The sequence below is a fragment of the Delphinus delphis genome, chromosome 6 (assembly GCF_949987515.2).
Source record: "Delphinus delphis chromosome 6, mDelDel1.2, whole genome shotgun sequence".
Taxonomy (NCBI): domain Eukaryota; kingdom Metazoa; phylum Chordata; class Mammalia; order Artiodactyla; family Delphinidae; genus Delphinus; species Delphinus delphis.
The window spans coordinates 4,350,575-4,364,914 of NC_082688.1; the positions used below are offsets into that span (position 1 = coordinate 4,350,575).

At 41.9% G+C, this 14,340-nt stretch overlaps 1 protein-coding gene across 2 annotated transcripts in view; it reads left to right on the forward strand.

Moving 5' to 3' along the window:
• Positions 1-14,340, forward strand: part of SETX (senataxin) — an 80,279-nt gene extending 65,939 nt beyond the window's left edge. For both annotated transcript variants that reach the window (XM_060013902.1, XM_060013903.1), the window contains 6 exons: positions 725-912; positions 1,530-1,622; positions 3,304-3,468; positions 6,857-6,955; positions 7,560-7,647; positions 11,872-14,340. In XM_060013902.1, coding sequence (XP_059869885.1) covers positions 725-912; positions 1,530-1,622; positions 3,304-3,468; positions 6,857-6,955; positions 7,560-7,647; positions 11,872-12,624 — 1,386 coding nt within the window. In that variant the 3' untranslated portion in view covers positions 12,625-14,340. The remainder of the gene's footprint in view (positions 1-724; positions 913-1,529; positions 1,623-3,303; positions 3,469-6,856; positions 6,956-7,559; positions 7,648-11,871) is intronic.

Consider the following 14,340-nt stretch of genomic DNA (forward strand, 5'->3'; position numbering starts at 1 on the left):
TGGGTTTTCCAGAGCACATTTTTTGCTTCTAGATTATTTAAGATACAATACTTTTTGAATCTTGATATGATGCTACCATTGAAAAGTATATCCCAAGGCACGACCGTGATAACATTAAGACAGTTTTCTTCGTTTGTCAATTAAGTCACTGTATTTCAGATCACAGGTTTGTAACCCTTTCTTGGATTTATGAAATCAACTTAGTTGCCTGTCTCCTCCACTAGAATGCAAGTTCTGTGACACTTGATCTTATTCACTGTAGACTCTCAGCACCCCAAGTTTTAGCTGCTGAGTATATGATGGATGGATGAAGAAATTGGTCTTTCAGAGGCTTATTTACAATGACATTCATTATTTCTAGTTGTGAGAGCATAGCCCAGAAATAATTGTTAAAATCTGTGTTACAGTTCTTTGCTGCTTTTATCATCGATTCTTTCAGGTGACCCCTGTTAGCACCAAAATAGCGACAGTTGTGGTCATTCACAAGATCACATCTCGTTCATAAGCAGTATGTGGGTTTTCTAAATAAGGAGAAAATACCTTAACTTTTGTAGTCAAGCTGCATGGCTTTTCTAGGGCTGGAGTTGGAAACATCTTCTTTCTCTGAATCCTTGGTTGTTGGCAATACCTCTAATACATTTTAGAGCTCGGCGATTGTTTTTTTAATAGTGGGAAAAGTACAAATGAATTCTTGGAGATTATTGCTTTGTTTTCCTCCTTTCAGAAGGCCCAGGAGTATGGCTATGACCAGTCGATGATGGCCCGCTTCTACAAACTTCTGGAAGAGAACGTGAAGCACAACGTGATTGGCAGACTGCCTGTCTTACAGCTCACCGTTCAGTACAGGATGCACCCAGACATATGTCTCTTCCCTTCTAATTACGTTTATAACAGGAACTTGAAAACAAATAGGTGAGTTCTGTTCATTGCATGTGTTCACCTGTTTTATTTGTAGGTTTGGCTGCTCAGGAAGAATAGCTCTTTTGTTGTGCTTTTAGGTCTTGTTATTAAAAACATAAAGGTTTAATAATTTTAATTATAAAAGTCCTATTGATTGTAGCAAATGCAGATAAACGAAAAGAAAGGGAAGAACCCAACCCCTATTTATGCTACCCAGAAGTAATCACTGGTAACATTTTGTTATATCTACTTCCAGTCCTTGTACTATGCACATCTTTTTTTACTTTTTCTCTTTTGGGGGGGGAAAAAAAGCACACCATGCTCTACATAGTATTCTGTAGCTTGCTTTTTTCACTTACTGTAGTATGAGTAACTTTCCAATCATGATTGTTATATTTTAATTACATGGGTCATTCTCCCTAGTACTAGAATAGAAATGAAATTCACTTGCTACCTTTCACTAAAATGTGTTATTTAAAAGTATTTAATTTTATTTAAAAAGAAGGTCCTTCTTGTCCTCTTACTTTCCCTTGCTCTCTTCCCCAGAAAGAACAAATGGTAATAATAATTCTAAAACGTTTTCTCTTGTAATTTGACTTGCATTCTAAGTCGTGGCTGCTCTTTTGTAGAATCACAGAGGCCATTCGGTGCTCATCTGACTGGCCATTTCAGCCCTACCTCGTGTTTGATGTTGGAGATGGTTCAGAAAAGCGGGATAATGAGTACGTCCTCCCTTTTCTTCAGTCCCCACTGATGGTCCCAGAATTTTTATATTGTTTTTGTTTATATTTAAATTCAAAATATTTTCCATATAAATCTCTCTGCCTAGTGCCAGTGCACAATCATTTTCTTTTAGCTGGGTTGATAACTTCACCTTTTCAATCATAAATTACTGATGAATTTATATATTTCAGTCTTGATTTTTTTTTTCTTAACTGGGTAATGGGGGTTATGTTACCTAACATGCGGTCAGCACTTCAGTAGATCCATGCTGAGATCACAGCTGTGAGTAAAACAGATGTGGCCCCAGCGCAACGCTGCTGTGGTCTAACAGGGGAGACAGACATTAACCAGGCCATCACCGTGGTGATTAATGATTCCGGTTGGGTTAAGTGTTGTGACGGATAAGTACAGATACAGTTGAGTCAAGGTGTGAGGCAGAGGGTGGACAATGCTTTCAGCATGTTGGATTGTGAATCAGGTGGTTTGTGGATGACAGCGAAAAGGAGCAGTGGTTGCTAATTAGGAAGCACCTCGGAGGAGCCAGGGCTTCTTGTGAGAGAATAGAGGAGGAGCCCGGAGGCTGCATTTGTTAGCACAGATAGAAATGCCACCCCTGTCTCATGACGTGTGAAGAAATAGAAATTCCACCTCTGCATCAGGAGAGAGCTGCAGAGCAAGTGGTGTCCTCCGTGAGAATAAGATATTAGTTAATAGTGGTGGAGGGAGGGGCCCCTCAGTGAAGAAGTTAGAAATACGGAGCAGTTGGCTGGGGGTTGCTGTTCCAGAGGGATTGTGGAGGTTGTAGTGGGGTCTGTGGAGTGGAGCAGAGGATTGAGAGTTTACCACATAAGTATTATGGGGATGGATGGTCGTGAGAAGAGTGTTGGCCTGAGAGGTGACCAAATAAAGATTGCAGGTATGGAAAAGAAAGCTAGCTGACTGGGTTGTCTGTATAGTCAGTCTTGAAATTAGAATAGTGAGTATTTAAGCCTTTAGGGTGAGACAGATAAGGTAGCCTCAGGAATAAAGGTGCGAGTGCAGGGCATCCTCCAGTGTGCACACGTGTTGCATTTGGTATGGTGATGAGGGAACGCATTGTAGTTCGGGAGATGAGTTGGGAGTGCAGGATGAAGCCAGCAAGGACAGAGGGACATGATCCTGCTGTAGGGCCCCGTGTTTGTTCATCTCTGGGGGCTGGGTCACATTTAGTCTGTGTGGCTGCCATCCCCTCGGTCATGTGGTGCATGATCTGCGTGGCCTGTGGTGGGGAATGCAGGAAGGTAGTACATCGGAAGCACTTTTCTCAGTGTTGGGAAGATAGTAAATCCTTAGTGTTGGCTATTCATTAGTCATACCTTCATTATTATTATGAATACTTTCGTTCTCACTGTGGCTATCCCTGTTTTAATAAGTGAAGAAACTGGTGCCTTAACGTCACTTAACCCCAACCTCTTTTCTCTCATACAACTTCGTGTTTCACTGGGCAGTTATTTTTATATTTATCCATATGTACAATATTAATGGTCATTATAACAGCCTCTTTGAATCACTGCTGACTGAATAAAGATGAAACCTACCTGTGTACCCGTTACTGTAGTGGAAAACAAAGTGGAACTTAACTTAGTGATTGGACTGCTATTAGTTTTGATGTGTTGTATTTTTTGTTTTTGTCTTATTTAGCTCATATGTAAATGTTCAAGAAATAAAACTGGTAATGGAACTAGTTAAACTTATGAAAGACAAAAAAAGGGATTTTACTTACCGAAACGTTGGCATAATAACCCATTACAAGGCTCAGAAGATGATGATTCAGAAGGATTTGGACAAAGAGTTTGATAGAAAAGGGTGAGGCATCTCTATTTTTACAGATATTTCCACTTTTTCTGTTGAATTAAAATGAAGAAAGAGGGGATAGAAGGAAAGAAGAAAAGGAAACTTAACTCTAGGGAGTGGTCTTAGACCCTGGTAGTATAGAACAAGGAGACTAGGACCCTGGCTCCATAGACTTGTGCTGGGAGGGAGTGTGGTTACACTTGTAGCCCCTGCAGATGGAGTGCCTCCTGCCAGTTCAAATGTCATCACTGTTACACTTGACAATGGAAGTGACTGAGAAATTCTTCAGGCCTTTCCCTTTAGTTGGGTGACTTGTTATCTGAATTCTAACTCTACTGAGAATCATGTATTCACATTTCACTTAGAATAAATTATTTAACCCTTTTAGTGCCTTCATGTATAGGAGGAAGATCTTGTTTTTGTCTCCTTTATACCTCAACAGTAAAATTAAAAATTAAATATTGGAAATGCATTAACTCAAAAGTTTCTGCACCTAGAAACACACAAAGTACCAAAATTGACTCTAGAAAAAAACAGAAACTTTGGATAGACCTATTAAATGTAAAGAGATTGAGTTAGTAATCACTTTCCAACAGAGAAAAACACAGGACCAGACTTCACTGGTGAATTCTGTCAGACACTAAGGATTAACACCAATCCTTTGCAAATGCTTCCAAAAAATAGAAGGGAAGACTTTCTAACGCATTTTATGGGGCCAATATTACCCTGATACCAAAGCCATGGAGACATCACCAGAAAAGAAGACTATGGACCAATATCCTTTATGAATATGGATGCAGAAATTCTCAACAAAATAATGGCAGCTGAGCTCAACAGCATATTAAAAGGATTGTTTACCGCAGTCAAGTGGAATTTATCTCAGGAATGCAAGGTTGGTTCAACATATGAAAGTCAGTCAGTGTGATATATGCCATATTAAAGGGGGAAACCCCACACGATGATCATCCGAATAAATGTGGAAAAGACATTGGACTGAATGCAGCAACCTTTCATGATAAAGATACTCAAAAAACTAGGAATAGAAGGGAACTTCCTCAACCTAATAAAGAGCATTTATGAAAAGCCCACAGCTAAAACATCATACTTGATGCTAAGATTGAAAGCTTTCCCCCTGTGATCAGGAAGGATGCCTACTCTCACTGCTTCTGTGCAGCACTGTATTAGACGTTCTGTGCAGAGCAATTAAGCAAGAAAAGGAAATAAATGGCATCCATAATGGAAAAGAAGAAGTCAAAGTGTCTCTTCACAAATGGCATGATCTGGGACTTGCCTGGTGGTCCAGTGGTTAAGACTCCATGCTTCCACCGCAGGGGGCATGGGTTTGATCCCTGGTCAGGGAACTAAGATCCTGCACGCCGTGTGGCCAAAAAAAATTCCAAAAACACAAAACCAACAACAACAAAAAACAAATGGCATACTCTTACATATAGAAAACCCTAAAAAAATCTATGGAAACTACTGGTCCTTATAAACAAGTTCAGCAGAGTTGTAGGGTACAAGATCAGTATACAAAAATCAGTTGTATTTCTGTACACTATAGAGAAATCTGAAAAGGAAAAGTTTTTAAATTCCATTTACAATAGCATCATGAAGAACAAAATACTTAGGAGTAAATGTAACCAAAGAAGTGTGAGCTCATACACAGAAGGACAAAACGTTGCTGAAAGAATTTAAAGAACTAGGTAAATGTAAAGACATTTCACGTTCCTGGATCGGAAGACTTAATATTGTTAAGATGGCGCCATTCCCCAGGTTGGGCTGCAGATTCATTGTTATCTCTGTCAAAATTCCAACTACCTCTTTCTACAGAAGTGGACAAGCTTATTCTAAAATTCACATGGAAGTGCAAGAGACCCTAAATAGCTTGACAGAGAACAATGTTGGAGGGCTCGCACTTCCCTCTTTCAAAATTTACTACAAAGCTATCAACACTGGTACTGTCATAAGGGTAGACATATAGACCAATACAATAGAAGTGAGGTTCCAGAAATAAACCCATACATTTATGGCCAGTTGATTTTCAACAAGGGTGCCAAGCCTGTTCGTTGGGGAAAGAGTAGTTTTTCAACAAATGGTGCTGGAATAACTGGATATCCACATGCAAAAGAATGAATTTAGACCCCTGTCTCACACTGTGTACAATAATTAACTGAAAATGAATTAGAGCCCCGAGTCTAAGAGACAAAATTATAAAACTTATAAGGAAACAAAGGTAAATTTATATGACCTCAGATTAGGCAACAGATTCTTAGATATGATACCCAAGCACAAGTAACCAAAGGAGAAGTAAATCGGCCTTCGTAAAAATTAAAAACTTATGTGTTTCAAAGGACACACTATCAAAAGAGTGAAAAGACAAACACACACCGTGGGAGAAAATACTTGAAAAATATTTATCTGACAAGTCATATCCAGAATATATAAAGAACTCATACAACTTAATAAAATGATAGTCTAACTTTTTAAGTGGGCAAAGGATGTGAATAGCATTTCTCAAAAGAAGATAAACAAAAATCCAACAGGCACATGAAAAGCTGTTCCACATCATTTGTCATTAGGGAGATGCAAATCAAACCACAATGAGGAGCTATTTCGCACCCACCAAGATGACCGTCACCACAAAAACAAAACAAGTTTCGGCAAGGATGTGGAGAAATTGGATTACTTATACATTGCTGGTGAGAAACTGTAGAAAACAGTTTGGCATTTCCTCCTAAAGTTGAACATAGAATTACCACGTGACCCAGCAGTTCCACTCCTAGGTACATACCTGAAAGAATTGAGAAAGGGTTCACACAAAAGCTTGTACATGAATGTTCGTAGCGACATTATTCATGATAGTCAAAAAGTGGAAACAACCCAAATGTCCAAAAATGGTACATAGGTAAAAAATAAATTGTGTATCTGTACAAGCGAATAGTCAGTCGTGGAAGGAGTGAAGTACAGTTAACAGTCTATGACACGGATGAACCTTGAAAACATTATGCTAGGTGAAGGAAGCCCAACACAAAAGGTCCCATGTTTTATGATTCCATTTATATGAAATTTCCCATATAGAAAAGTCCATAGAGACAGACAGTAGATCAGTGGTTGCCAGGGCCTGGGGAGGGGGAGATGGAGGCTGATGGCTGACAGGCACAGGGCTTCTCTCCTGGGTGATGGACATGCTATGAAATTAGATAGCGGTGATGGCTGCACACCATAGTGAATGGACTCAACACCACCAAATGGTGTACTTTAAAATGGTGAATTTTGTGTTACGTGAATTCTATTCCAGTTTAAAAAGATAGCATTAAAAAAGTAAGAAATACTACTGTATAAATATGTATATTTAATAATTATCTTTTTTCAGTAAATATGTTTCTCTTTTCGTAAATAGGCCAGCAGAAGTAGATACCGTGGATGGCTTCCAGGGTCGTCAGAAAGATTGTGTTATTGTTACATGTGTCAGAGCAAATGCCATGCAAGGTTCAATTGGGTGGGTAACTGTCATTATTGATTCTTTGCTTGTTTATGATCCAGAGTTAGATCTTTTTAATCACTGTTAGAGAATACCATCATTTGCTCTATTTTCTTATATAAAAAATTGAGTAATACCGTGAAGGTTTCTTTTTTAAGTTGTGAAGTTGATCCACTGTTAGGTCTGCTTCTCTTGGTACCTTGTGTATTAACCCATGTCACAGTGTGAATCTGTTTTTTCACTTGATGAGAGTGAAACAGATTATTGAATCCAGTATATTTTGCAGGGGCATGTTCTTCTCCATGGTATTTGTCATAATTGATCTACTATCATATTTTTAGGATCTTTTAAGGCTTAAAAATCATACCATTAAAATTTCCAATATCTCATCCCAGTCAAAATAGGAAATCAACAGACAGATGCATGACTTTGAAGGAAAGCACTGGGCATCTTGTTTGTTTGCTGTCCTTAATGGGAATTGCTTCTGTGCCAGGTCCTGCACCATGACCTTAAAGCAGGAGCCCAAGAAAAGCTGTCTGAAACGCCTGTGTCTCACCTACACTGACATGCCGAGTTATTCTGAAGAAAGAAGTAACTTTTTTTTTTTCCTTCTATTGCTTAGGTTTCTGGCAAGTTTGCAGAGATTGAATGTCACCATCACACGAGCCAAGTACAGCCTCTTCATCCTGGGACATTTGAGGACCCTGATGGTAGGTACATTCTAAAGGACCAGAGAACTCCAGAGTTTGCTCATCATGACTGATACCGGGTTGAGGTTTTGTTTTTATTTTTCATCAAAGTGGAAATGATTTCGAGGCTACAAACAATAATGAGCCTCTTCCCCCTGGTTGTTATGTCCTCCAGCTGCTTCTTCCTGGGAGCTTTTATAATGCCTAAACCGCTCACCCTTTCTTAGCCAAGACCCAGGTAGGTATCCGTAGTGTACTCTCAAGATGACCTTTAAAAAAAATTGTATCTACATCGTAGAATTGTTAAGAAGACATGTAAACCCATATATGTAAAGTGCTAGAAGATTGGTTAGCACTTAGTAAACACTCAGTAAATGTGGCTCTTAGCCTAGCAAGCCAGAGAGAGGGGGAATTTGCAGGAAAGTGCTTGGATCTTCATTTTTGTCTTGGCACTTAGAGCAGCACTGCTTGCTGTTTCCCTTGAGGGGTGAGTGGCATCAGAGCTCGTCCATCCGTACAGATACTCCTCTAGAAGAAGGGGCAAGTTTACATCTGTAGTCGACAAATAGTACAGCTTAATTTGGTGAATCACAGCTGGATAAAGCATATATTTGCTGCCTGTCTCATTAGGTGTAATAACTCAGTTTCCCTAATTTCTGTATTTAACAGAGTCATTGTTTTATCTCAGGAGAGGTGCCAACTCAGTAGGTTTTTCCCTTGTTTTGGTTAGTTCCACCAGAGGGCGCTCAAATACAGTCTTTCTCATTCAGCTCTTACCTAGATCTGTGGTCTTCAACCTTCGTTGTTTGTGCACCCCCTTGAAAGAATGTTTGAAAGCTGTGTATCCTCCGTTTTTAAGTTTATATTGAAAATTTTTCATCGTTCAGTGTTGATAAAGATTTTGTTTCTAATGTATTGTAAATATTTGACATTTTAAAATAAAGCTATTGGGCTTCCCTGGTGGCGCAGTGGTTGAGAGTCCACCTGCCGATGCAGGGGACACGGGTTCGTGCCTCGGTCTGGGAGGATCCCACATGCCGCGGAGCGGCTGGGCCCGTGAGCCATGGCCGCTGAGCCTGCGCGTCCGGAGCCTGTGCTCCACGGCAGGAGAGGCCACAGCAGTGAGAGGCCCGCGTACCGCAAAAAATAAATAAAAATAAATAAATAAAGCTATTAAAAATAAATCCATTATGCCACTCTTAAGTATATCCAGTGGAATAGAGAGCAGTGTTATTCTTTCTGCTCTTTAAAATTGAATTGCCATTTATACTGTTTAGGATAAAATTCAGTGGGGGTAGTTTATATATTTTCATAATTAAAAGCCTTTCTGTTAATATGACTATTAGGCTTTTCTGCCACAAAAAATTTACATGTAAATTTGAAAGTTTAAAGAATTGGTTTTCATAACTATTTGGGGAAACTGTGTGAAGGGTGCGTGGAACCCCTACTGTTTTGGTAACTTCCTATGAATCTATAGTTACCTCAAAGAGTTCTTTAAAAAATTATTTTTCCTGTGACCGTAAGGATCTGAGTATTAACGAACGATATCTTGTCAGTTGAGTAACGTATTAACAATTACTTTCACACAGTTGAATTTTGATAATGTTCAAACCAGAAGAGTAAAATGTTTATAGAGCTGTGTCTCTTAGATGCCCTGATTGCAGGAGCCTTCATGGGCACCCCTCTGTTTACCACCCCCTCTATTTGACACCCAGGCATGTTTACCTTCCCTAGCCGTGCGCCCTGTGGTCAGATTTGGGACAGGTGAGAGTTGTGGTGGTTGTGAAGGATGGAGTGGAAGGGCAGAAAAGCCCCAGGAGGACATAGGGGACTGGGGTTTGGAAGCTGAGGTTTGGAAATTGATTCCCAGAAAACGTGCTCACATCCCCCCCCCGAGGAAGTCTCTGTGAGCCCCAGAGTCACCGTCACGCAGATTTGAAGACCACTGATGTCTAGCTGCGGTATAGACGTTATTATCTTCACTCTGGGAAGCCAGTGTGACAAAAAGAGACCGACAGAACAGAATAGAAAAACTTCCAGTTTATCATTTGGAGTTTGCAATCCAACTTAACGTATTTGTCCTTGGGCTTCCCCCCTCCCCAGCCTCTTTTTTTTTGGTTCTTCAGCCCAGTTTCCCTTATGGAGAGGGAATCAGTGATTAAGGCACTTGGTTTCCTCTGAGAAATCAAGACTAATAGCCCCTTCTCAGAACTGTTTTTGTGATCTAGGGATTGGATTAAACAGCAAGTTCAGGTGCAGTAGAATTGGCAGAAATAGCAGCAAGGCCATCTGCTTTACATCTGCGTTCCAGCCACAGGGTAGGACGCTCAAGAGCTCTCCTGAGTCGGAGATCTGAGCCTGGTACTGCTTACATGCACCTTCCTGGTGCATGCGGTCACCGTACCGTGCACTTGATTTACACGACTTACTTTAAAAGACCCTGTGAGGTCTGCATTGCCACCATAGTTTAACAAATCCAAGAAGCCATTAGTTATATAATGTGCATCATTATTTTATGTTCTGCTATTGAATTGTGACACTCTGTTTTCACTTAGAATTTTTGTTTTATAGTTACTGAAAGAACTCTTTTAGACTTTCGACAGATTTTTATTGGGTTGGCCAGAAGGTTCATTTGGGTTTTTCTGTAACATCTAAATGAACTTTTTGGCCAACCCAGGGTCATACCACTCTTGTTTATACATAGGAAATACAGCAAAATAGGTAGACTAAGATACCCCTGAAAGCATCTCACTTTCAGACTAACACTCTGGTCGTCCCCATTCACCATCCCATGTACCCTTGCTCACGCTCGAACCGTTCCCTGTGCAGTCAGTGTCTCATGAGAGGGCCCCACTGTGGTCCTGGGGTTTTTTCCAACTTCTCATCTCCATTCTCCAAGTTGTAGTGCTGGTACTTTATTGTCTTATCAGAAGATGTCTGTGGAAAGATTTTTCAGGCAAGAGCCAGGACTCATTCTTTTTAAAAGTGGTTTGTTGACTAAAAGTCAAGAGGTTGTAGTCGCCCAGCCATGAATTCCTCCAGGATTACATACATGGAAACTGCTGCCTGGCCAAGAGGTACCCCGAAGTCAGAAACGGTAAAATGTGAAAATAAAGCGCATTTTATTGATTTTATTTTATTTCAAAGCACGTTTTAGAGTCATTTAAATAAAATACTATTCATACTTTACAGTAAGGAAACAGGCTCAGAGAGGTCAAATGACTTGACCAAGGTCACACAGCAGGTCAGTACTTTGTATGCAGCTTCACTGCTATACCCTTACCCACCTTCATGAATAGTGCAGGAGCCCCCATAAGGGGAGCTATCCTTTTCTTCTCGTTCCTTCAGTCTCCATCTTTTTTCCTCCCTCATACTCTCTCTTTCTTCTTTCTAAAGAGGCCCAAGTTCTGATGGTTGTAAAGAAGCAATTTATTGCTGAGGAAACTCTAAAAGGAAGAGAGGAGAGATGCGGGAGTTGGGTTTTCGTTTTGTTTTGTTTTGTTTTTCCCTTTAGATGTGCTTTTCATAACTTAAGCCCTTCTAGAAAAGAGACAAAAGTGTGACAATATCTTTGGAATAGTTATCTCAGCGGATTAAGATGGTTTAGCCCTTTGGAGTTTGGGAAGCCTTTGGGAATTTGATGAAAGCTGTGGACCTCTTTCTAGAACAGTCAGCATGCACTCAAAAGTTAGAGCTTTCTGAAACCAAGCCTTCCTCTTCCAGAATGTTAGCCTTGGCCGGAGGCAGGCAAGACTCTAGGATCAGCAGTGTCACAGGGAACTTGGTGGGATGACGGAGCCCTTCTGTGTCCGTGTTGTCCAGGATGCTAACCCTAGTCACATGTGGCTGCTGAGCACTTGAAATCTGGCTGGTGCAGCTGAGGAAATGAATTTTTAATTTTATTTAATTGAAGATTAAATAGCTACATGAGGCTACCGGCAGTTGGTACAGATTTGCATGACAGCTAATTCACCACGTGGCCTGAGTAACAGTGGTAAAATGGTGGACGTTCTTTCTTAGAGGTGGTGCCCAGTGTTCTTTTCTAGCAGTGTGGCTTTATAGTTCTGTATTCCACCTTATTTTTCCTTTCAGCCTTGTCTAACAAGTAATGGATTCTTGTTAGACAAGAATCTGTTCACGAAGGTATACTTACTATTTGTTCAGAAGTGAAAGCTGGAACCTCTGCTTCCCAAGCATACGAGTGTTTCTTTGCGATGTAATTTTCTTCCTTCTCTTTGTTTCAAGGAAAACTGTCATTGGAATCAGCTGATTCAGGATGCACAGAAGCGTGGTGCCATTGTTAAGACTTGGGACAAAAACTATAGACAAGATGCAGTGAAGATTCTGAAACTCAAGCCCGTACTGCAGAGAAGTCTGACTCACCCTCCTGCTATCGCCCCAGAGGTGTCCAGACCCCAGGGCGGAGTGCCCAGCAACAAGCTAGACAGTGAATTTGCCAAGATGTCTATTGCTTCTTCCCTGTACCCCTCACCCTCTGACTCCAAAGAAGCCACTGTCACTGTTACTGCAAATGACCCTGAAAGGCCACCCATTCAGGACTGGCTTCGGGACCCACGACTACTTAGGAGGATGGGCTTGGGCTGTGAAGCCAAAGGGAAATGCCTCAGTGAGCTGCAGCCCTCGAGCCCCCAGTATCCCGGAGCAGCGCCTCTCTCTGGAGAGCCAGGCTCCCCCGGAAGGCACCAGGATCCGACCAGTATCGGGCAGCAGCCCCCCGCCAAGGGAGCTGCTGTGAACAACCACAGACCTCACGCGCAGTGCGACCCTCCAGCTGCTAGTACCGATGCTTCCACGAGTAAGAGAAAATGTGCCCAGGAAGGGGAGGCAGTCAGCCACAGGAGGGAGACCAGGGCCTTCCCTGAGGGGGATCAGGAGACGTGTGGCTCTCTGAGCCACCACACAAAGAGGAACTCAGGCTGGGACGAGAGGGGGCTGGAGGAGGAGGACAGTAGCTTGAAGAAGAGGAAGCTTTCATAGTGGGGCCAAGTGAGACTGTCAGCCACAAGCATTACTGCAAACTTCAGGTGACCAGCTAGTAGGACTGTCCAGATAAGATTACTTTTTTCCTTAAAGGAGTTTGTGTGCTGTTGGAAAACAGAAAATGTATCCTGACACATGGGCCTCTTGGTCATCTTCAGTACCTTTTGTCAGTTGCAGAAGCTTTCAGAAGGCATTTGTGTATCAGTAATAATGTCCTCGAAGTCGAAGACTTAAAATGTTGATCTCTTGTTCTTCTGTAGAAAAGGTCAGACTGGAGAGGATGCTGTAAAAGTTGGAATGTATATTTGTGTAGCAAATAACAGAATCCTTTTAAAATTTGATCTGGTAGACAGCTTTTCTTTCCCCTGCTTAAAGTGTTAATCATTTTCAACAGAACAGACCTTATATTGAAAAAAAAAAAAAGAAAGATGGGAGGAGGGCAGGTCCTTTCAAAGATTGTTGTAGCAAACAGACATCTTTAACAGCCCAGGCGGCCTGAGAGAAGCGAGTCAGTGCATTGGGTCAGATGCCTCTAGTCCTGTTAAATCAACTGGAGTGTCCTGGGCAAGACCCTGGGAAGCAGAGCTCTGTTAGGTGAAATTCCACTCATGCACCTTTTTAGACAAGGCACCTTGGCACAGGATATTACATTTCTGTGACGAGTTCGTCTGCCTGTTGTAGTGAGCGCATAGTTCTCTAGCTAAAATTCTCATTCTTCGTGAGATAGAAGAATGTGAAATGAAAGAATAATTCTTGAAATGTCATTCAGATGCCCCCAGCATATTGTGAATTTCCTGCAACTGGTAGGTTACAAATCCAGTGGTTGCCAAGTACTAGATCAGTGCTGGGGTGGCCTGTGGAAGCCTGTAGATCCGCAAGAGAGTCCAACTCATGAGAAGCTGGATGTTTAGCATCTTCCCAGGGACTCTGGTCACCAGGCAGCTGGGGAACCAGGCAGGGCAGGCCAGATACAGTATTTTAGGCAGGAGAGAAACATCCTCTAAAAAGAGAAGGATGGGGGCTTCCCTGGTGGCGCAGTGGTTGAGAGTCCGCCTGCCAACGCAGGGGGCACGGGTTCGTGCCCCGGTCCGGGAAGATCCCACAAGCCGCGGAGCGGCTGGGCCCGTGAGCCATGGCCGCTGAGCCTGCACATCCGGAGCCTGTGCTCTGCAACGGGAGAGGCCACAGCAGTGAGAGGCCCGCGTACCGCAAAAAAAATAAATAATAATAAATAAATAAAAAGAGAAGGATGGGAGAGGAGTGCAAATACTTGGCGTTGAGAACAAGAAGAGAGTTGACAGATTGCGTCTGATCTTTGGAAACCATCGTAAGTGACGCAAATACACCGCTGTGGTGGAAGATCTGGTTAGAGGGGTTGTGCTTCTGTGAAAGGAAGTGGCCACGGTGGGTGGAGATTAGAGAGACTTGGATGAGGGCAGGGCTGCCTAATTTCAAAGTCCAGTTTTCCAAGCGCACACACACTGCTGTTGAGGTATCCCAGACTGAGAATCTGTGTTAGTAACAGTTGACCATTGTTTGAACTAGCGGTTTGTAGTGAATGCTGTGCAGCCCTAGGTAATTTGGGGGAGAAATCACACATTCCTGAAGATGAATGTGCACCATTTGAAACTTTTTCGGTCACCTGCGTTTTTTTTTTGTTTTTTTTTTTTTCCTCGGTACGCGGGCCTCTCACTGTTGTGGCCTCTCCCATTG